Raw genomic sequence first — 23,090 nt, forward strand, 5'->3', positions numbered from 1 at the left:
AAAGAGGCTAGAAGCAGAATGTATCTGGTGCTGGAAATTAACGATGTGCTAAAATAAAAAAAATGAATGAATGAATGAATGGAGAGGGGTCAAATTGAAAGGGCTGAGGAACCAATCTGACAGAGCTCCATATGACCAGAGTTGGAACAGCTTGGGCAACAAAATAAATCATGAAGTATTAAATTTTAACCCCCCAAATAAAATAATTTTCCATAAGCCCATACTAATATAAATAAATAACAGAAAGGATAAATGAGTGGGGAGAAAAAACTCTTTCCTGTGGAAGATTTCCAATGAATACTTGTAGAAAGTATGAGGGAAATAGAAAATGACCCTTAGAACACCATCGTACTAATGACTGCAGGTAAGATCTACCAACAAATGCTAAAAGTAGGGGGTAAATGTTTAACCAGAAGCAGGACATTTGGCAATTATGAAGGAGAAAATAATATGTTTATTGTGGGGAATATTGGCAGACAGCAGGCAGAGCCAGGTGATCCAGGTTCACATCACTAGTAATACGTGTCAGCATCGTGTACGCCTAGATATGATACACTGAGGAGGGTACTTCACCTCTGCTGTATTCTTCCCAGCCGTGCATAACCTCAGTCTAATCATGAGAAAACACCAGACAGCAGATTGAGTGAGTCTTACTGAGTAACTGACCAGTACTCTTCAAAGGTGTCAAGATTGTGAAAAGACAAGGAAAGACTGAGGAATTGTCACCCAGTAGAGGAGACTAGGAAGACATAACAACTCATTGCAGTGTGGAATCCTCGATTGGATTTTGGACCAAAAAAGGAAATTAGTGGAAAAGCTGCTAAAATCAGAGTCAATTCTATAGTTCAGTTAATAGTGTTGTACAAGGTTAATTTCTTCGTTTTGACAAAGACTCGGTGGGTATGTCAGATGTTAACACAGGGGGAAGCTCAGTATAGAGTACCTGGGAGCTCTCTGGACTCTTTTCACAACTCTTCTGAAAGTCTAAAATGGTCTCAAAACAAAACATTTGAAAACACATACATATATACATACATATATGCAGGTTCTAGGGGCCTATGCCAGACCTAATAATTCAGAGTTTGGGGCTAGGGCCTGGGAATCTTTTTAAACAAACTTCTTAGATGATTGTCAGGTACACAGAGGTTTAGGAACAACTACTCTCTGACTGACCACATCCATCATTTATGTTGTGAACATGTCCAGTTAGCGTTAGGTGAAAATCAGCATGAGCCTTGGTGTCACAGAATTCTGGTTTCTCCCAGGTGCTCCCATTTTTTCGTGGTGACCTTAGGTACGCCATTTCAGCTCATCTGTTAGATGGGGATAATATTACCACCCTAGCAAGGTTGTTGAGGCACTAGCATCAATGTATATGAAATGCCCAGAATGAGGCTTAACATACAACAGGTACTGAGTAAACAAAGGGATTATTATTCCTTTACATTTGTAAATTACTTTATTGGCAAAAATGTCTGCTGATTGAATATTCATATAGTTTTGTGGCCTTGGGCAAGTAACTTAATCTCTGTGTCTCAGTTTCCTCATCTGTAAAATGGGGATAATAGTACTGGCTCATTAGGTTGTTGTAAGGATTAAATGATTTAACATGGGAGAACTAGCGGAACAGTAACACATAATAAGTGCTATATGAGTGGTTATAATTATTATAGTTACTTCATCAGAATAGTATCTTATTTACCTAATTATTTTATGGGATTATTGTTTACACGGGTCTTGGGCTATAACCTCTTCTGATCAGTTTTGCATTTTTCAGATTTCCACCTGTGTTTACTAGAGGATGTCTCAGATTACCCAGACATTGGTAGAAATGTTCATTATTATTCAGCTTTTTCTCTTTCCTCAATAATTATTGTGTCTGTAATAGCCTGTTTCAATATAGGTCCAGTGTGCGTTTTTTCAAAAGGAGAAGGAAGGAATGGTGGAGGAAAGGGTACTTGTTTTTACCAGATTGCAGATTTATGTTGATACGTAGAATTTCCTTTCCTTTCTATTTTTGGTTTGGAGGCTTTGGAATTTTGGTCCCAGAGCAGAAAGTCCAGATAACCATAGAAGCTCTATTCCATCCAATTGAATTTTCTGTAGAATGACAAGGGGCAGGGGTCACCAAACGTTTTCCCAGACTCTGCACCCCGGGTGAGGGCTCTCTCTCTGTTAGAGAAGAAGGCAAGTAGCAGAAGGGAGGCTTCCCCTGCTCCTTTCTTGGCCAGTGTGTCCTCTTGGTCAGCTTTGATAGACATCTTGCCTGCAGAAGAGTGTGCTGTAGGACTGCAGTCAAATGCTCTACCACTGAGCTATACCCCCTCTGAGTGTGCTGTAGGACTGATATTGCAAAACAAGAAAAGAAAAGAAACGAAAAAGGACAGGGACTTGATAGAAATTGTGGAACTGAAAGATGATCTTGGAAAAACTCTGCAGATACATTTGGCTTAACTGAAAATTCACAAAGGTAGAAATAGGTTAAGTAATATCACGAAGCTCATTGTGTAAAGCAAACTTCAATTGAAAAAATGTAATAATGGTGCCTGTGTTTCCTTTTTCCCCATTTTTATTATAAACTATATACAGTATAAATGGTTTCAACCATTTGAACCATGTTTAAGTGTATAGTGCTGTGGCACCATGAACATTCACACTCTTGTGCAAGCATCACCACCATCCATCTCCAGAACCCTTCGTCTCCCTACAATGAAATAATGCCTGTATTTCTTGTGCCTTTCCATGGGAGCACCATTTCTTTATTCATAATCCCATTTACTATAGATGCACACTGTGCCTTGCTGATTCTGTGTAGATGGATTGTGGCTATTTTAGTTATAAGCAATATATATATGTTATATATATATTTTTTTTTCTTCCCCATATACATGATGTCTTCACCTGGCAAAAACAAGAAAGTGTTTCTTCTTCTCTTCTTCTTGAAACCCTGTCCTTTCCTCCTCTCGGTTTCCACCTCCTGCTTTAACCCTCTTTAAATATTTTTTGTCTTCTTCTGATTATCGTTGATGTCATTTTCCAAAGGGTCCCTCTCTGGAGTTCAGTTCTGCTTGGATCTGAATGGCTTCTTTGTCTTTGCTTCTGTTCTGCCTTTCCTCCTCTGGTTCCTTTTTTTTTCCTTCAGTTGTCAGGGCCTTTTAGAGCTGCTTGAGAGGTAAGGAAATGGAATTAGATACTTAGCATCTAGCTATCCCATCAACAGAGGAGGGAGATGTATTGGACGCACAAACAAAGGACATTCATTGGTGTGGGCGGTGTATGTTGGTTTTCTCTTCAGGAACTTGAGTCTCTATACTTCATTTGTTCACAGACCATCTCATTTCTCAGGACCTTTCCTCATCTACCATCAGCCTTAAAGCATATTTAAAGTTTTAGAGTGGTTCTGAGACAGCTCAGCAGTTGAATTCCTTAGTTTATGTAAATATTTAGTGGATGCCTAATCTCTATGCCAGGCATTGTGCTAGGCGCATGGACTTCAGAAGTTAACTAGACACACAGCATCTCTGCCCTCACAGAGCTTCTATTCTCACTAAGGAGGCAAGAATAAATGAGAAAATAATTCAACAAAAGCCACTGGTATAAGAAGTGGTGGAAAGAAGGAAATAGGGTTTTGCGATGAGGAGACTGGGAAGGGGTGGGGAGATGACTCTCTCCAGGAAACCTTACTGAGGAGGTAACGTCGGAGCTCAGATCTAAAGGATAAGTCCGAGCTGGGTGTTCCAGAACACCCACATGGTGGGAAGCCTTTGGGAGCCCTTCACTAACAGCACAGGGAAGGTGCTTATCATAAATTACAGAAGTTCCATGGAGCTTAATGGACAGACTCATAAAGAGGGGAGAAACATTAAATTACTGAGAAGTCATTTACATCAGCAGGTACAATTTGGGAACATCATCCATTTTCACACCAATCATAGTTTTGATTCTTTAGGTAGTTATCTAAAACAGTAGCTCACAGGGGCACCTGGATAGCTCAGTCGTTTGAGCGTCTGACTCTTGATTTCGGCTCAGGGGTCCTGGGATCAGGCCCCCAGTTGAGTCGGGCTCTGCCCTCAGCTGGGAGTCTACTTGAGGATCTCTCTCTCTCTCCCTCTACCCCTCCCCGCTCTAAAGTAAATAAATCTTTTTAAAAAATAAAAATAAAACAATAGCTCAAAAACCTTGAAACTGACTAAAGCATCAGAGGCTGTGCCTGTATTTCAGAGTCAATAAAGATGTTCTTTTTTTTTTTAAGATTTTATTTATTTGTCAGAGAGAGAGAGAGAGAGCACAAGCAGGGGGGAGGGCTAGAGGGAGAAGTAGACTCCCCGCTGAGCAGGGAGCCCGATGCAGGACTTGATCCCAGGACCCAGAGATCATGACCTGAGCCCAAGGCAGATGCTTAACCAACTGAGCCACCCAGGTGCCCCTATAAAGATACTCTTTTTAAGCACATTTGGAAACCTTATCTCCTTTGCCTCAAATGTCATGAACTCAGTGAAATGAGAGAACATTCCAAAAAATGATTCCTTGATAAATAAATCCATAATTTCAACTTATTTTCCTTCTGAAAGAGATTTATATGTTAGTGGCTGTCTCAGCAGACTTAAGAGCATCTCTGACCAAGAGGACCCTGGCCATGTGTAGGAACAGAATCAAGAGCTTATTGCCTCGGTGACGTTATTCTGCTCCCCAGCCTCTCCTGGCTTTGACACTAACAGAGTGATATGATAAGGAAAAGTCCTGAAGCCAGAAAATCCTTAGATTAGGCTGGGAGGTGAAAGAATGCCATTGATAGAAGATGAGGTGGAAGAGGTGGGCAGAGCATGTCCATCCTGCAGAGACTTTTATGGGCCATGGTATGTGTGTGACTATTTCAAGTGCAGTGACAAGTCTTGAAGAGGTTTAAGAATGAAAGTGGCATCTTCTTTTTTTTTTTTTTAAGATTTTATTTATTTATTTGACAGAGAGAGACACAGCGAGAGAGGAAACACAAGCAGGGGGAGTAGGAGAGGGAGAAGCAGGCTTCCCGCGGAGGAGGGAGCCCAATGTGGGGCTCGATCCCAGGACCCTGGGATCATGACCTGAGCCGAAGTAGACGCTTAACGACTGAGCCACCCAGGCATCCCAAAAGTGGCATCTTCTAATGTAGGTTTTTTTTTAAACAGTCTCCTGAATATTTCATAACCATATAAGGATCAAGCTGTCAGGAAGATGTAACCAACCTAAATGAGTATGCATCTAATAACGAGCTTCCAAATCTACAAGGCAAAAAACATACTTAGACAAATAGACAAATCCACAATCTGAGTTGGAGACTTCAACACTGACCTTTTGATAATTGACTATGATTAATGTGAAAATGAGTGATTGTCACCAAATCACATCTGGGTTTTTTGTTTTGTTTTAGTTTTTATTTAAATTCCAGTCAGTTTACATACAGTGTAATTTAGTTTCAGGTGTACAATATAGTGACTCAACACTTCATACATCACCCAGTGCTCATCACACCAAGTGTGCTGCTTAATCCCCATCTCCTGTTTCCCCCATGCCCCCACCCAACTCCCCTCTGGTAACCATCAGTTTGTTTTCTATAGTTAAGAGTCTGTTTCTTGGTTTGCCTCTCTCTTTTTTTTCCCTATAATCATTTGTTTTGTTTCTTAAGTCCCACATATGAGTGAAATAATATGGTATTTGTCTTTCTCTAATTTATTTCACTTAGCGTAATACTCTCTAGCTCCATTCATGTCATTGCAAATGGCAAGATTTTTATGGCTGAATGATATTCCATTGTATATATACTACTTCCTCTTTATCCATTCATCAGTTGATGGACATTTGAGCTGTTTCCCTAATGTGGCTATTGTAAATAACATGCTGTAAACATCAGGGTGCATGTATCCCTTTGGATTAGTATTTTTGTATTTTTCGGTAAATACCTAGTAGCGCAATTTCTGGACTGTAGGGTGAAACTGGACCACTTTCTTCGACCATACACAAAAATAAATTCAAAATGGATTAAAGACCTAAATGTGAGACCTGAAACCATAAAAATCCTAGAGAAGAAAACAGGCAGTAACCTCTTTGACATCGGCCATAGCACCTCCTTGCTAGATATGTCTCCTGAGGCAAGGAAAACAAAAGCAAAAATAAACTATTGGAACTTAATCCTATCTGTTGTTGTAAGTGAATTTGCAGTAATTTCACAATTGTCCCCCACCCTTTTAGTGTCTGGAGATAAAACTCCACGGAGCTCCTGTGGTCATAATAAACAAACAGAAAATCAATACAGACATGGAAGTCCTTGATGACATTATCAGCCAAGTGACCTAATTGACAGCTCTAGAATTTATAGACTACTCCACCCAACAACTGTAGAATAAACATTCTTTTCATAGGTTCAGGGGACATTCACCAAGATAGACCACATGCTGAACCACAAATTTGAGAGGATTGAAATCATGTAGAGTGTGCTCCCTGACTATAAGAGGATTAAATTAGAAATGAATAACAAAAAGAAAATCTGGAAAATCCCAAATATTTGGAAATCAAACCACACACTTGTAAATACCCCATGGGTCAAAGAATAAATATCCCTCTGGCTGGTCTGTGAGGAATATGTTGGAGGGGAGTCAGTATGGACACAGTGAGACCAGTGAACTGGCCTGTCCAAACCTCCAGGGGAGCTGTAATAATGCCTTGGACTCAGGGAAGGCAGTGGAGAGGGAGAGAAAAGGGCAGATTCACATGTATTTGGAGGAGAAGCTGATGGGACTCTTTTATGGTTAGATGTGGGCAATGTGAGTAAGAGAAGAAGCATCTGACCTTGGGCTTTCTGATTCACATCCTTTGACATCTCCCCTTTGCTCTCAGGATCCAGTCCAAATGTGTTGGCTCCTGTTTGGGCCCTGCCCAGTCTGCCAGCCTAATCACCAGCAGCTGGCTCTCCCACTGTCCCCTCCAGCCCCATCGGGCACCTTGCCATCCCATCCTGCACCATGCTCTCTCTTGGGTGTAGACCTTTGCACATGCTGTTCCATTGATCTTCAGTACTCTTTGCCCTGCCGTTCACGAATCGCTCAGCTTAGATGTTGCTTCCTCTGGAAAGTCTTCCCTGCTTTCCCTGCAGGCTGGTTCAGGTGCCCTGCTGTGTGCCGTCCTACCCCGTCATCCCGCACACCTCACTTTGCTTTGCTTCTTTTCTGCCTCCCCCATTAGACCTCTTGGAGACCAGAGACTATGCCTCATTCTAGAATGTCACTACTACTCCTACAATTGCCTCTACCGCTATAGCCAGGTCCTTGTTCCCCCGGGTGGGAATCCAGTATCCCAGGCCTCGTGGAATAGGATGATGATAAGACTGTGGCACATCAACTGAGGGCTTGCTGGGTGTTTGCCAGGGGCTTGGCACGCACGGTCTCATTTCATCATCCCAGCAGCGCCGTGAAGTGGGTGCCTGCGCCACTTACAGGGTGAGCAACTGAGGCTTCAAAGGCGTAAGTCGCTTGCCCACAACCACACAGTTCATAGTGCAAACGGAATTTGAACACACATACAGTGGTTCCCCCCCCATCTGCATTTCACTTTGCACAGTGTCAGTTCCTTCCAGGCCACTGCAGCCCAGAAGCAGATGATCTTCCTTCCCACGTCCGGTCAGAAGGTCATTGGTAGCCTGACGTCACGTCACAGTGCCCACGCCACTCGCATCACTCCGTGTTGTCACCCAGGCATTTTATCATCTCACGTCATCACAAGAAGAAGGGCAAGGACAGTGCAATAAGATATCTTTGAGAGAGACAGCCGTCACATAACTTTTATTACAGTACATTGGAGCAATTGTCCTATTTTATTATTGTTGTTAATCCCGTACTGTGCCTAATTTAGAAATTAAACTTCATCCTAGGCATATATGTATAGGAGAAAACACAGTATGTGTGGGGGGTTCGGGACCTTCCACGGTCTCAGGCATCCACTGGGGGTCTGGGAACATATCCCTCTTGGATTAGGGGGGGCTACTGAAATTCGATTTCAAACCCAGACCTTTTAACCACTAAGCTGTACTGTCAGAGGACAGAGTTGGGGCAGAACAAACTTGAAGGTGAGCCCGTGAGCCCCTGATCATCTTGCTGCCTGTAGCCAGCCTCCAGTCCTCACTGAGCCCTGGGGACAGCCGCCCAGGTTGGGGCAGTGAATGGAGCAGGGACGGCAACGCCCACAGCCGGCCGGGTCTCATACAAATAGCTATCATGTGGCGCATTTCTGCCCCCGCTTTCCTAAGAAAACAAAGGCCTCATTTCTGGTGCTGACTGATTTCCATAAGGGAATTAGAATGGCTAGTTGTATATCCTTTCGGTAAATATTCCTCTTCCCATTATCACATCGCCAAATGATCCTCTTCAAATTAATACCAGCCATAATTGCTGCAGAATTAACCTCCAGAGACATAATGTTATAGAAAGAGTGAGGTTTTTTTCCCCCCACCCCGCCCTGGTCTTTTGTTTTTTCAGGTAAAGAGTAAAAAAAGCCTTACGTACTTGTTTTCAGTCAAGATAATAAGTAGATTATGATGATATCAGAAGGTTCAAAAACTTCTTCTCTGCTTGACTCTGACTATACAAAAGGCTTTTTGTGGTTGACGTGTTTTGAAGTGCTGTGGGCACTGATGTCAATGGTAACTAATTACACTTGATACTTTACAAGGGGAAACAGAGACTTCTTACAGTAACAACACCATTATATACGGAAGACTGTGTACCAGCCACTGTACCAAGTACCTTGTGTGTGTTATTTCACTGGATCATTAGGACAACCTGGGGAGAAGGGTGTTGGTGGGGGTGGTGATAATTGCTGTCGACTTTTTACAAATGGGGAACAGAGGCCTGGAAAGATGGAGGAACTTGTCCAAAGTCACAGGGCCAGGGGTCACCCTGCCTGGAATTGAACTCACAAATGCCAGACTCAAGATTTGAAGGACTCCCACATCTGTGAGACGTACCATTATGTATGGTGTGTCTGTTTGGAAATACGAGCTACCGACCAAAACTGTATGTGCTTAGTTTAACAAGCTCACACCTATGTAAGCACCGTTGTGGTCAAGAACTAGATGGTTCGATTATTGCCCCAGAAACCCATTATGTATCCCTTCCCAGGAGCACCCATGGGCTTCTTGACATTTCAGGGAAAGCAGATGCCAAGGGAGTGAGGGAAGGAGCTAGGCTTCAGGGGTTCCAAATGCCAGTCTGTACCCACGAGGGCCAGACAGGTAAGTCAGGAATGACAAACAGCAGGTACCCTCTGAGGTAGAGGTGACTCTGTTGTACCTTTCATTCAGGTTAAAATCCTTGGAGTTGCTCTTGACTTTTGTCTTTGTCTCATGTGGTGCCTACAGCCCATCAGGAAAGCCCTATCTTTATACTCTATTTAGGATTTGACCACTTCTCACTCGCTGGATTGTTAGCCCCTGAGCCAAGCCACCATCACAACGCCCCTGAATTACTAAGATGCTGTCCTAACTGGGCTCCCTGCTTCCCCTGCGCACCCTAATCGTCTGTCCTCAGTGTGGCATCCCCAGTGACCATTCCTCTAAGTCAGATCTTGTGTCACCCCTCCTTTAAAGCTCCCCAGTGGCTCCCATCTCACTCAGAGTAAAAACCAAAGTTCGTCCAAGGGCAAGCAAAGCCCTAAGTGCCCCACACACCCTCTGCCCTCCTTCCCAACTCTTCTTCCCTCCGTTGGCCCTGGTCCAGCCACACTGGTCCCCTGCTGTTCTGGAAAAGTGCCAGCCTGCTTTATTCCCATTTGCTCACCTCCTTCTGAGCGACGCCTTCTCCACAGCCCTATTTAAAATTGCAAACTCCTCTTTACCTGGGACCTCTGGTCCGTTTCCCTGCTTTATTCTTCACCTGCTTATAGACTCTATAATGAATATATTTATCTTATTTGTTATCTGACTCCCTCATGAGGGCAGAGATTTTTGTCTTTCTCAGTCACTGCTGGTCACACGTGGCACCTAGCACCTAGTGGACCCTCCATAAATGTTTATTGTATAAATGAACTGAGGATGTCGGGAGTGCCTGTCCATCAGCACCAGCACCAGCAGATTTTTCCCTTGTAGGATGCAGGCTGTTCTTGCCGGAACTGCCAATTTTTTTTTTTTAAACAGAAATGCAGGTATTTCTGAGAAATCTTCAGTTTTCACAAAATGTTGGCAACTAATTCAAATTTTTAAATAAGACTATGTATTGGGGAGCCTGGGTGGCTCAGATGGTTAAAAAGAGTCTGTATTAAAAATTTTTTAAAAATCCATTCCTTGGCTGAATTTGACCCACAGGCCCACAGACCCTGGTTTGCACTCTGTAGGGTACGTTGGACTGGCTTTGCCATCTTCACTGAAGACATGCAAGCTTTCCAAAAATAGTAGCCATAAAATTTATTCCTAAGCTTTTCTTCTTTGTCCCTTGGTTCTAGTCCAGAAAACAGAACTCTAGAATCAGAGCAGCAGAGGAGGGATTAGGTAAGGCTCTGGAGAAGGACAGTGTATAAAGGGGCTTCCCACCCCTGAGTCCTTGGATCTGGGGCCTGTGTGGGTGCCCCCTGGTGGGGGCCAGCAGTGGTATTCAGGTGTCCTTAAATGGTTGTCACTTGTCTTCCAGACAGGCATCATCTCCTCCCACAGTGCTGGATCCCAGGCAGTCCACCAGGGCAAGACTTGTAGGAAAATACAAACCAAAATGAATTGATAGGCTAAGCCCCTCTGAGGTGTGTTCCTTGGAGGCCAAAGCCCCAAAAGCGTGACCAAACAGGATGCCGGCGAAGGTAAGGGGTAAGAGGCATCCTCTTCTGTTGCTGGCCAAAGGCTAAATCGGTCCATTTCTAGAGAAGTAGTTTGGCAACACTTCACACGTCCAAATGCATGTATTCTTTGACTAAGGAATTATATTTTAATGAATTTATCCTACAGATACACTCACGTGTGTTTGAAATGAATTGAGATGAGCTTTCTCAATGTGACACTGTTTGTCGTAACAAAAGCTTGAAAATAACCTAAATGTCCTACAGTGTGTAACTAGATAAATTGTGCTAGAGCCATGCAATGAAATGCTGCACAGACATCAAAAATAAGAAATAAAATCTGTATGTGCTGATATGTAAAGTCCTCCTACAGGGTTGTTTTATTTAAAAAAAAAAAAGCAGGCTGATAATATTGTGGACACTATGCTACCATTTGTAGCATGAAAGGGGGTGGTAGATGTATAGCTATTTATTCTTACACGTATAATATATCTCTGGCTCAACACAGAGCAGTCCAGTATCATCAGTTACTTCTAAGAATGGGATTTGGTGACAAAATCGCAAGGAAGAAAAAATTGCCAATAAATTTACTTTAATATATTTTTATTTTTAACTACGTGAATGTTTACTACATTAAAAAGAAAAAGAAATGTCATATTATATGCTTGGAAATCTCCCTAAAGGGGCACCTGGGTGACTCAGTTGGTTAAGCGTCTGCCTTTGGCTCAGGTCGTGATCTCAGGGCCCTGAGATTGAGCTCCACGTCAGGCTCCCTGCTCAGCGGGGAGTCTGCTTCTCCCTCTCCCTCTGCCCCTCCCCTGGCTCTTGTGCTCTCTCTCTTTCTCTCTCTCTTGCTCTCTCTCTCAAATAAAGAAATAAAATCTTAAAAAAAAGCAGTCCCCCTTAAAAGATACCCATTGTAGTATTGTTTATAATAATAAAAAAGGGAAGCAATCTTGTGTGTCAAATAATAGGATATTGGTTAAATAAAAATTTTACCGTATTTAAATTTTTTCTGATTTTATAAATTTCCAATACAACTTTTTTTGCCTTTTCCTCTCTTGATTAAACATATTGCATGTACCTTCATGTTGGAATATCTCCATTCTTCAGATCTTTTTAATTTTTTTTCCAGACCTTCGTCAGAAGAGTCTTTTGTTTTCTTCTTTTTTGTTTTGTTGAGGGGTGGTAACATTTTGTCGAAGAAAGTAATGATAGCTTTAATAACACTGATGACTTAGGGCCAAGAAAAAAATTAGAATAATCAAGTCAGCAAGCTTGATTCTTTTTGGTAGATGTCTACATAACCCTTAATTGATTAAAACATTAATACTGTTTGCTTTTCTGCAGGACTTATTAGATAATCAGCCATAAAGAGAAATTTGTACTATTTCACATAGGTTGAGATAGCTTTCTCTTCCTCTCTAATTCTGCAATTCTAAATTCACTTTTTATTGGAACACCATACATTCCCTTTTCCCTGAAAACACATTGTAGAAAGTGACTTAATCTTTCTATGACCTTATTAGCCAAAATCCAGCAATCATTAACATTATTTGACATGTAAACTTGGACAGAACCCTTTTCTTTGCTTTAGTTTTACTTCCCAGTAAAATAAATTGGCCAGGTATTAAGTACTTGGGATGGTGTTGGGCATGCAAGAAATCATAATTGTGTTTACATGTGATACATAATTTGTATCATAACATGCATTTACTCATACTTCTGTAGAGAGTTTGCCTTTCCTCCATAGTACTCTGTAACTGTGATTTTAAAAAAAATTACGAGATGGATGCTATTCTGTGGCAAATTTTTTATGTTTCTCTGGGAAAATAAGAAGAAAAAATAAGAATAAGGTAGAGGATTTTTTTTTTAAGTCTGTGTGTTCAATTTGAAGAATTCATCCTAATTCTAAAATTACGATCTTCAAGTTGTTAAAATGGATGTCAAGATAATCTTCTCTTATAAAATGGTAGGCGATCATTATTCTTAATTTCATTTTACTGGTTTCTAAAATCTATTCCTCTAGTAGATGAGGAACGAAAGCCTAGATGCTACAGCTGATCATGTAAACTCTGAAATCATTCAAGTCTGAAATCTCCATGATACCTGTATCATACAGTGTGCATTTTCATCAATTTTAAATATTGGGGATTCCAATGGAATATTGTCTTAGCTTGCTGTAACAAAATACCAGAGATTGTGTGCCTTAAACCACAGAAATTTATTTTCTCACTGTTCTGGAGACTGGAAGTCTGAGATCAGGGTGCCAACATGGTTGGGTTCTGGTGAAGTACCTCTTCCTGGCTTGAGACAGCTGCTTCTCACTTTTTTCTCACATGATAGAGACAGACAGCAAGTTCTCTGGCATCTTTTCTTATAAGGGCACTCATCCCTTCATGAAGGCCCCACTCTCATGACCTAATTGAACCTTAATTACCTCCCACAGACCCCATCTACAAATACCATCACACTGGAAGTTAGGACTTCAACATGTGAATTTTTAAAAGACACAGACATGCAGCCCATTGTGAGTGTTGTTATGGTGTTAGGATGATGTTAGGCCAGGAATCCGGGAAAATTCAAATCCTTTCTTAATTAAGCGACCACTAAATTTCGGGACTAAAGGCAAAACAAGGCAAATAACACTATCACTACCTAAGACTGAAGTCTCAAACCCCAAGGCAAAACTCTGGTAAGCTAAGCAGTTAGGACAGAAGAACTCATTTGCTTTAGGTGGCTGGCTTAAATGAACTGTAACAGAGGTTAAAAATCACAGCCCACGAACCAAGAATGGCTTTTACATTTCAAAGGAATCTAAAGATTTTGTAGCATCTGAAAATTATGAGAAATGCAGATTTTAGTGTTCCTAAATAAAGTTTTATTGAAACACAGTTGTGCTGTTCTTTTATGCATTGTTGTAACTTCTGTGCTACAATGGCAGACTTATATTGTTGCAACAGACCCTGAAAGATTTACTGTCTGGCCCTTTAGAGAAAAAGTTTGCCAATTCTGATATACAAACAAAGCTGACCAGTGATTTGTTTCATCTATTCCCAAGACAAAATCTTAGCTGAAAACATCATTTCAAAAAGATGCAGTCATACCCATCAACACTAAAAGAAATAGATCCAGAGACAGAGTACTTACCCCAAAGCCTGGCATGAGCTGGTCTAGAGATTGTCCACTTCAAGTTGTCTAATGCCACACACCCCTGTTCCAAGAGAAAACTAAGAGGGAAAGACAGATGGCTTCATTGGAGAATGAAAGAAGAAGAGAGGGCCTCTGTCCATGAGCTGATGTTGTCATTCCTTTGAAAAGTTCAGCCCTTACCAAATATAGTCTAGGGTCCTGGAATTGAACCATCCTGAATTAAGATTTATTTTCTTTTGAGTCTCTACCCCTCGATTGATATTTATCCCTGAAGTCAAAGGAGACCGGAGGAATGGAAGCTAAGAGCATGGTACCCTTTCTAGAATTCAGCATTGACCAATGAAATTGGTGGCACTCTTGACATATCAGGCCTCTTCCTTTGTTTCTGATTTGTTTTTATTTTGTTTATATTGTTTTTATTCTCCCTCCTTCCCCCAAACACACAAAGGTGATTTTAAAGGATGTGGATTCACTTCTCTACGTGGACACCGACGTTCTCTTTCTGAGACCCGTTGATGACATCTGGAAGCTTCTGAGGCATTTTAATGCCACGCAGCTTGCCGCCATGGCCCCTGAGCATGAAATCCCCAAGATTGGCTGGTACAGCCGCTTTGCTCGGCACCCTTTCTATGGCTCTGCGGGAGTTAATTCAGGAGTCATGCTGATGAATTTAACTCGCATAAGAAGTGCCCAGTTTAAGGTAAGGAAATACTTTATATTACATGTTTAAAAATTGGGAGTTTTAGTCATTTCAACAGTGATGTTCCTAGATTGTCAGTGTATTGATTTTGGAAGTAGGTGGCTTGTTGGTGAGGATGGAAGGGGCCAGGGAAGAGGAAAATATTTGGAAAGTTATGAAATATTTGTTCAGGAAAAGTCCCGGTGGTTATGGAATTTAAAAAGCTTCAGCAGAGTTGCTGTTCAGGAATGTTATGTTGCATTTCTGAATTCTATAATGTTTGAACTCTGTGTATACCCAAAGCTTCAAAAGCCATGGAAAATTCTGTGGAATTATCCTCGGGATGTATTTATATACATACACAGAGATAAGGCTGCTCGTGGCCTCATCTTTTATCTTAGTAAAGAACTGGAAAGAACCTAAATGAACATCAGTAGAGAACTAGTCAAAAATTAAAAAAAAAAACAAAAAACAAAAAACTCATCCTCCTATTAAGAATTCAATTAATCTATAAGTGAGATAAATTGATATCTAAAAAATACTAAGGGAAAAAGTGAAAATGAGACAAAGCATAGTACCATGAAGTATGATCTCTTTTATGGTTTAGAAATTTCCAGAAGAATACCTAATTGTTAACTGTGGATATATCTGGGGAAAGTGGGGGTGGAGATGGTAGGAGGATGGAGGAAGAATATTTTTACTTCTTAAGTTTATCTTTGTGTGCTGTTTGAATATTTAGTCTATGAATGTGTTGCTTTTACTGGTTCCTGGTCCAGCCCGGATCCTTGTGTTATTGATCTAGCAAAACTCTATAGTTTCCAGCTCTAGTTTTGCTTTGTCCTGTGTCTTGAGGCCAGCAGGACCCCTCCCCTGTTTGGTTCATTCCTGGAGGGTTTGAGGGAATCAGTTCCTCTCTATTGTTTCCCAGGGGACAGGATGCATTTGCTTTGCCTCAGCCCCTCTGATGGTTTTCTCTTTTGCAGAACAGCATAATTCCAACAGGCTTGGCTTGGGAGGACATGTTGTACCCTCTGTACCAGAAGTACAAGAATGCCATCACATGGGGAGACCAGGATTTATTAAATATTATTTTTTATTTCAATCCAGGTAGGCTCTCTTGCGAGAATGCTGTTTGTGTAGGAGTCTGCCCACCACGCTGCACAGAGCACATTCCAGCCTGGTCTGTGATTGACTGAGCCTGGGTTGTGCCCGGGTTCCCCTGTGAAATGCGCCCTTTCATTCACACACACCACCACCCATCCCCCCATGCCTCCCCCCCCTCCTCTCGGCCCGGGGGGGGCTGCCCTCACGCTGCTGACACAAAAGGCCAAATGTTGCAACCTCCAACACTGGACTCCATTTTTGGAGAATATCTTTTAGAGTTTGGCCACACCATTCTTCTAAGAAGTGTGGTCAAAATTATTTGCAGGGCATAGAACTGAATGCTGACATTATAAGCTAGACAGGGAGGCCCTCCGTGGCTAAACAATTGCTAGATTGAAGGGAATTGATTCTTGGGATCCCTACAGTTAAGTGACTTGTTCGGAGTTAAATGAGCCTAGAATAAGGACTTAGACTTCCATTCCTTTTTCTTTTCGTGTGAGGCAAAAAAAAAAAAAAAAAAAATTCCTTATACTGTATCAATGATTTGGTGGAGTTGGGGGAGGGAGATGAAAATCTCTGATCTGTGTTTTTTGATGTTGACACCTAAAACTAATAAAATTTCCTCTTTTCTTTCTTATTTGCTAAAACCGTATTTAATGTTGTTAGAATCAAAACCATGTTTTCTCCTCGAGAAAGATCTTTGGGGGAGGAAAAAAGCTCTTGTTACCCGGACTTTTCAGTTCATTTCTTTGCCTTTACAAAATCCTAAAATAGAAACTCCTGTCCATAAAGACTTCTGCCTGTGATAACCCGTCATTCTGGAAGCACCTACTATGTACTTGAATTGTTTTTTTTAAACAGAACTCTGAAATAAAACCTAGTCTCACAGGTCTTTGGATCTAGAAGGAGCAAATCCTGGAAAAGAAAAAAAGCAGATTGAAAGAGAGTTTCTGGGGAAAATTCCCACTACGAATTCATTAGAGGAAGGGAAAGTCTTGGCCGTTCGCTGGTGGCATGTTTTAATCTGTTTCCCTCTGACAGTAATAGGAACTTTAAGATCTGTACGTCCTCCTTTTTCTTCCTAAGCCGATTTCATCTTTTTTCTAGGTGTAGATGGATTGGTTAGGACTTTTGGCTGCGTGGAAAAGTTAGTCCCAGAGTTAGTCCAAGCACAAGGGATACTGTTATTAGCAAACTGCTATCTGCTAGAAACCGAGGCAGGAAGGCCAGCAGGCTGGACCCAGGACCTGAAGCGGGAGAGGGAGAATGAGGAGGCGGCCAAGGCGGGCTAGTTTTCTCCCACTGACATTGCTTATTCCTCTCTTTGTGGACCTTCTTCTCTGCTCCTCAGGCCTCAAAGCAAAGTACCCCACGTTTCGTACTCCAGGTGCAGCCACCTGCAAAGATGAACTCCATCCTCACTCTGAATTCCCAGGGGGAGAAACCAGATGGTTCCAGTATGGGTCAGCTAGATCGGGAGCATGCAGCTACGAAATAATGGCTGACATTTATTATTTACTCAGTGCCAGGTGCTGGTCTAAGCATTATCTTCTTTAATCCTCACAACCACCCTGAGAATATGATCCCCATTTTACAGACAAAGATACCAAGGGAGAGTTTGGTAATTTGCAGCACTGCTAATGAGTGACAGAGCAGGGGTATATACCCAGGCTCCTCTGACTTCCGCCCTCTGCGTTTGGGGGAGAGGAGAAGTTCTAAGAGGGGCAATCCTAGAGAGCTGGGGAGACATCCCAAAATGTATCTCTGCACTGAACTATTCGTCCTTTACATATTGCATTTTGCTCTCTGTTATGTGGCTAAAACTATCTTTTAGAAGCCCATCTGGACATATTCCCAAACAGGAATTCTAAAGATTCGCAGTTTCCTCCTCAGAAATCCTCTTAGCCTGTTGCGGATTATTTGAGGACGTGATCAGTGAGTAAATAATACTTGAAGGCAGTTGTAAGCAGCTTTGCAAGTAGACAGGAGCCCTTGTCTTTAATTGGAGCTGAAAACCAGCTGAGTTTGATGGCTTCTGTACTCCCCATCTTAAATCCATTGAGTACTCGAATGTTATCAGATAGTTTGAGGTTGTTCTAAACCCTGGTTCTCAGTAGTACCAATAACCAAGTTTTCTAGCTTTCAATCGGTGAGTTCTTAAGTAACTGCTTGATTGCTGTTTCTGTGACCTGCGTTTGATCATCCTTTTACATACTTTCTGCAGGTACTTTATTAAACATGAGATCTTTGAACTGAAACCCATTGATATCCTTCATGTGATAGGCTCTTTCTTTGTTTATTTTGTGGTCACTTTCTATTAACCAGAAAATTAAATTTTAGAAAAAAGATTGGTCATTTTTATCCCTAGAAAGGAGAGAGGGAGAGCGGGGAGAGGAGATTGGCCCTGACACAGGAGATAAACATGCTTGTAGTTATGGTCCTTTGGGGCGCCATGGACGAAGAAGCAATGCACAAGGGACGCCTGGGTGGCTCAGTTGGTTAAGCGTCTGCCTTCGGCTCAGGTCATGATCCCAGGGTCCTGGGATCGAGCCCCGTATCTCCCTCTGCCTGCTGCGCCCCTCCTGCTTGTTCTCCCCACCCCTCGCCCCGACAAATAAATAAATAAAATCTCTTTTTTTAAAAAGGCAATGCACAAAAAACCTGAGCACATGTCTGGAGTGGTATTATTATTATTATAGCCTCCTATAGCCAATAACACCACTTTTGAAAATGTGTTTAAAAGTCATTCGTTTAAAAATATTTTAAAACTCTTGCCATAATTAGATAGTAAATTGCTATAGGTGTGTAATTGCAGTGCTGGGTCCTAGACAAGAGGAGAGAGCTGGAGCTCAGGAGGGACATGCAGGTCACTCAGCCATAGGACATTTCCTGGCAGGTGAGGCAAGGTAGCTCCTTCAAGGGGTGGAAGATGGAGCTCACAGCTCTACATGTGAGTTTGAGTCTAGGGCAGAGTTCTATAGAAAGGGTAGATTTGACCAAAGCCAGAAGAGCACCCTACACAGAAAGATGTGCTTTAATATGTTTGGGTTGCAGGGAACAAAACTCAGGCCAGCTAAGGAAGGGACCAGCGGGCAGCAGCCCTGGGAACACATGGGTCACATCGGGCTAGGCCTCTTGGGAACTCGCTCTGTGAAACTACTAAGGACCCTAGCTGATTTCTCCATCCCTCAGAGGCCATGGGGCCTTGCCTTTCTCCATGCCTACCTGATTCCGTTTTATTTCTCAGCATTCTGTTTCATGTGGCCCAACCCTGAGCCCACACAGCCTTACAACCCCACAGCCAATGATGATGCATGTTTGGTAACAGCCCCCTTTGTTTCCTAATTCTCACTTTTGAAGAGACAGAGAGAGAGATTTGCCTGGCCCAACCTAGGAAATGACTCCAAGTCCAGCTAAAAACTATTTCTCTTTGATTAGAGAGACTGCCCATGATCTGGTCTTCAGGAGCCAGAAGAGCAAGGCCATGTGGCATTTTCCTCTCTCAGGCATGAACACCTAGGTCTCTCCCTTCTTCAGGAACAATCTCCCTAAAGGTGGGCTGTGGGTAGGGAAAGAAATGAAACCAGCCAAGTATAGATAAGGAGGCAGGGCATCCAGAAGGTAGCAACAGTAGGATTCTGCCCACAGGGAGAGGGAAGAGTTGAAATACCCCTGGAATATACATAGATTGTCATGGATTATACAGGGAGTTGGAGGGGTTTGGTGGGGCCACAGGAAGCAGAACACATAGTCATGTGGTACAGCCTCTTCAGTGGCCCCAGGCGGGCCTTGTTCTCATCCTGCCAGGGTCACTAGGGCCCTGCATTTTGGATATACAGCCACACTGGCTCCTCACCCCACCAAAAGCTCCCAGCATCTGTCAGCGGTGAGCTGTGGGGTTGACAGGCTCAGCTACCTGGCGTTAGGATTGTTCCGGGAAAATGGTAACATCTTCTTGTTTGGGGAGTCTGGGACTTTCATGAGCTCTGATACAAAGCCAAGAATGATGACTGTCAGATACTTGTGGGAAGTATCCTTGCTGCATTTACTTTTTGTCTTTCACGTGCAAGGCTTTGTGCCTGGAGCAGAGTTGGTCTTCAGAAGAGTCAGTTGGTTGAATGAATGGATTTGAGAGACTGGAGTGACAGAGGGAAATGAATGGAAGAGAAAGTCCACAGCAAGGAAATCGAGGAGTGGAAGGAGAGGGAGAAATCCAGAGAAAGCAGGACACACCTGGTAGCAGAAGGTAGAAGGTTCCATTTACTCATTCATTCAGCAGATACTGCTTGAGCACCTACTATGTGCCAGTCATGGTGGCAGGCACTGGGGATAATGCAGCAGACAGAACGGACAAGTGCCTATTTTCACGAAACCTACCTTTTATTGAAAGAGGTAGACTTCCAAAGAACAGCAAGTAGTTGTTACAAATCATGGGTTGTAACAAATGCTATAAAAGGAATAAATAGGGGCACCAGGGTGCTATTGCTATCGGTCGGTTAAGCATCTGCCTTCAGCTCAGGTTATGATCTCAGGGTCCTGGGATGGAGCCCTGAGTTGGGCTCCCTGCTCTGGGGGGAGTCTGCTTCTCCCTCTCCCTCTACCCTCCTCCCCCAACTTGTGCTCACTCTCTCACACGCACGCTCTCTGTCTCTCTTTCAAATAAATAAATAAAATCTTTTTAAAGAAAGGAATAAATGAGGCATTGAGAGAGAGACTTTCAAGGCTGGAGGAAGAGGACTGCTTCTTTAGGTTGTGCGATCAGAACAGTCTTCCTGGAAGAATGTATTGCCCTTTTCTGGAACAAGATGCATTTTGGAAGAAGGAAGAAGAGGATGCTGGGAAAGCTCAGTTCCAGAAGGACCTTTAAAGAAACAAAACTAACAAACAAAAATTAATGATGCATCCAACAGCCTTCATTCTATTGGTAGTGTAGCGAGTGAGTAGCAAACCTGTTTCACCATGAAGTGAAAATGATCAGGCATGAGCTGTTCCAGAATCTTAGAGAACCCAAGAGTACAAAATAATCAGAAACGTAAGGAGCAATCAATTCACACGGCACTTTGCGAATAGTTAGGAGGCTCTGGAAATAAATGTAGACTCCTGAAGTGATCACTAAGGGATTTCAGAGCCATAGATAATCAGTTAATGGGCTTCTTTATGTAAAAATGAAGAGGAAAATAGCAAAGACTAGGAGTTTGAAGAGGGGTTAGCTTGAAAAAAAGATTTTAAAATAAATTGCAGTGGTTCGAGGCTTTGGGGATTTGGAATTTTAAAACCATTCATCATATTATTTCCTGAGCAGTGGAAAGTAACCTGTTTCCCCATGCTGTCATTTTTAAAACCATCAGATTTTGACAGTCCTGATAATCTTGCTTAAAATAGATCCATTTCAGAATGGTTATTGATCATGTGCCAAATAGACATCATTAGTCCACTCTGCATGTTCATCAGCTGATCTCCGTAGATGTTCCCTCTTTAGTCCACCCCATGATGCTAGTTTGACCCCTCTCCTCCTCCCCCCACCTCCCGCCCGTTAACCAAATGGAGATTTCAGAGTGTAACCCATGCAAAATGTATCTGTGAATAAAAAGACACAACTGTTACTTTTAACTGCCCACTCTTGATTTCCCTTTCTTTGGATTACAGGGCCCCAGTTTTCTTAGGAGAATTACTGTTCTCTCTCTCTCTCTCCCTCCCCCACCCCCCACCTGCTTTTGCATGCAGTCCTAGAACTCCGTCTGCTCCTGACTTCCACTCACCCGGTCAGACCACATCCTCGGAACCTGAGTCTGGGGATCCAAGAGCAGAAAGTAGCCAAGGTTTCGGTGTTGGCGATGTTGGCAGCCGTGCTGAAGAGCTCACATTAATTAGTGCCCACCTGTCAGAGTCCAGGAGCTGCCCCACAACCTGACCCGGTTCAGCTTTACCTCTGATTTTATGAGCTACTCCCTCTCTTTTCAAGGAAAAATTCTTTTCCTTTTTTTTTTCTTCAAGCTGGAATCAAAGTTAGTTCCTTGCAATCCAACATAGATATATATTTCTTGAATATTTTAGGTCCGAGCAGTCTGTTTATATGACAGCTTTGCTACCGTTATCTTAGCCCTTTGAAGAGACTGAATTTATCCCAGCAAAATTAAATAGCTTATCTTTCGTAAAGCACACTCTGATTTCCAAACTCTTCACCATGATCAGGCCATTTTCTCTTCCTTGAATCTTCTTCCAGGGCTCCATTTTTGACTGTCAAAATCCCATCCTTAGTTTGTAAGTCTGAGTTTAAATGAAACTGTACTGAAATATCCTCCTTTCTATGAATCCTGATAAAAACATGTTCATTTTGACTTTACTACATACTGTCTCCCTTACAAGAGTATAAATTCCCCAAGGGCAGGAGCAGAGCCTTATCATCCAGCGACACCAATGTCTTGCAGTGTGTGAATGAATTCTTTCAGTTACAAGCTTTTTGCATTTCTTCCTCTGAAAAATTCTGAAGGGAATTGTAAAGATGTGAATTGAATTCTGTCTGGAATCCAGTTTCATAGTTGAGATTCAACAGCTGGGTTTTAGCTGGTCTTTAGGAAATCAACAAACCCCTAAACTTATGAACAAGTGTTCTTAAATATGCCCAGTTGTACCTTTCCAATGATAAGGTCGAAGGCTTTCATTAGACTCTGAGATCTGTGATCCATAAAAGGTTAAGAATGACTGGCCACCTGCATATCTAGAAACAACTGGAGTAAAACCTTTATTACCAAGGTACCGTGTGTTGAGAACTATGCTAGGCTCATTCCCTTTTTGTTTTATTCTTCCAGTAACCTAATGCAATAGTTCTTATAACAATAACAATGGTCATAGTCATGATTACAGCTTACAGTTATTGCATGCTTTCTATGTGTCGTACCGTTCCAAATACTTGTATTGATAAGTTCACTTGGTACTCCCCAGAATCCTACTGGACAAAATATTTACGGTCCTCCCCCATTTACAGATGATGAAACTCAGGCTCAGAAAAATTACGTAATTTGGCTGAGTTCATGCAAGTAGGGTCAGTCCTGTCATTCAAAGACAGTGTGGGTTGACTCCAGGGCTTGCTCCCTTAGCCATTTCACTATTAGCATAATAAAGCTGGAGTTCAACCCCAGATAACTTAGCTTCTTTTTACTGCTTCAAAATTGAGGTCCAGATAACTCATCAAGGTTGTAGAGCTAGGAGACGGTGGAAGCCAACTTTGAACACACATTTATCTGATTTCAAAGCCTTTCTATTTCATCTTCTGCCCTGGAATGCCCTCACTGGGTGTGGTCCTCTCAGGAGGCTGCAAAGAAAAGGAAGGTTTCCTTAGCAGTGGGGTCCTATACTACCTGCGAAG

At 42.3% G+C, this 23,090-nt stretch overlaps 1 protein-coding gene across 1 annotated transcript in view; it reads left to right on the top strand.

The window, feature by feature from the left end:
• Positions 1–23,090, top strand: part of GXYLT2 (glucoside xylosyltransferase 2) — a 99,129-nt gene that overhangs the window by 64,533 nt on the left and 11,506 nt on the right. Inside the window, exons 4-5 of the mRNA XM_027586617.2 lie at positions 14,390–14,641; positions 15,604–15,727. Coding sequence (XP_027442418.1) covers positions 14,390–14,641; positions 15,604–15,727 — 376 coding nt within the window. The remainder of the gene's footprint in view (positions 1–14,389; positions 14,642–15,603; positions 15,728–23,090) is intronic.

The sequence above is a fragment of the Zalophus californianus genome, chromosome 1 (assembly GCF_009762305.2).
Source record: "Zalophus californianus isolate mZalCal1 chromosome 1, mZalCal1.pri.v2, whole genome shotgun sequence".
Lineage (NCBI taxonomy): Eukaryota > Metazoa > Chordata > Mammalia > Carnivora > Otariidae > Zalophus > Zalophus californianus.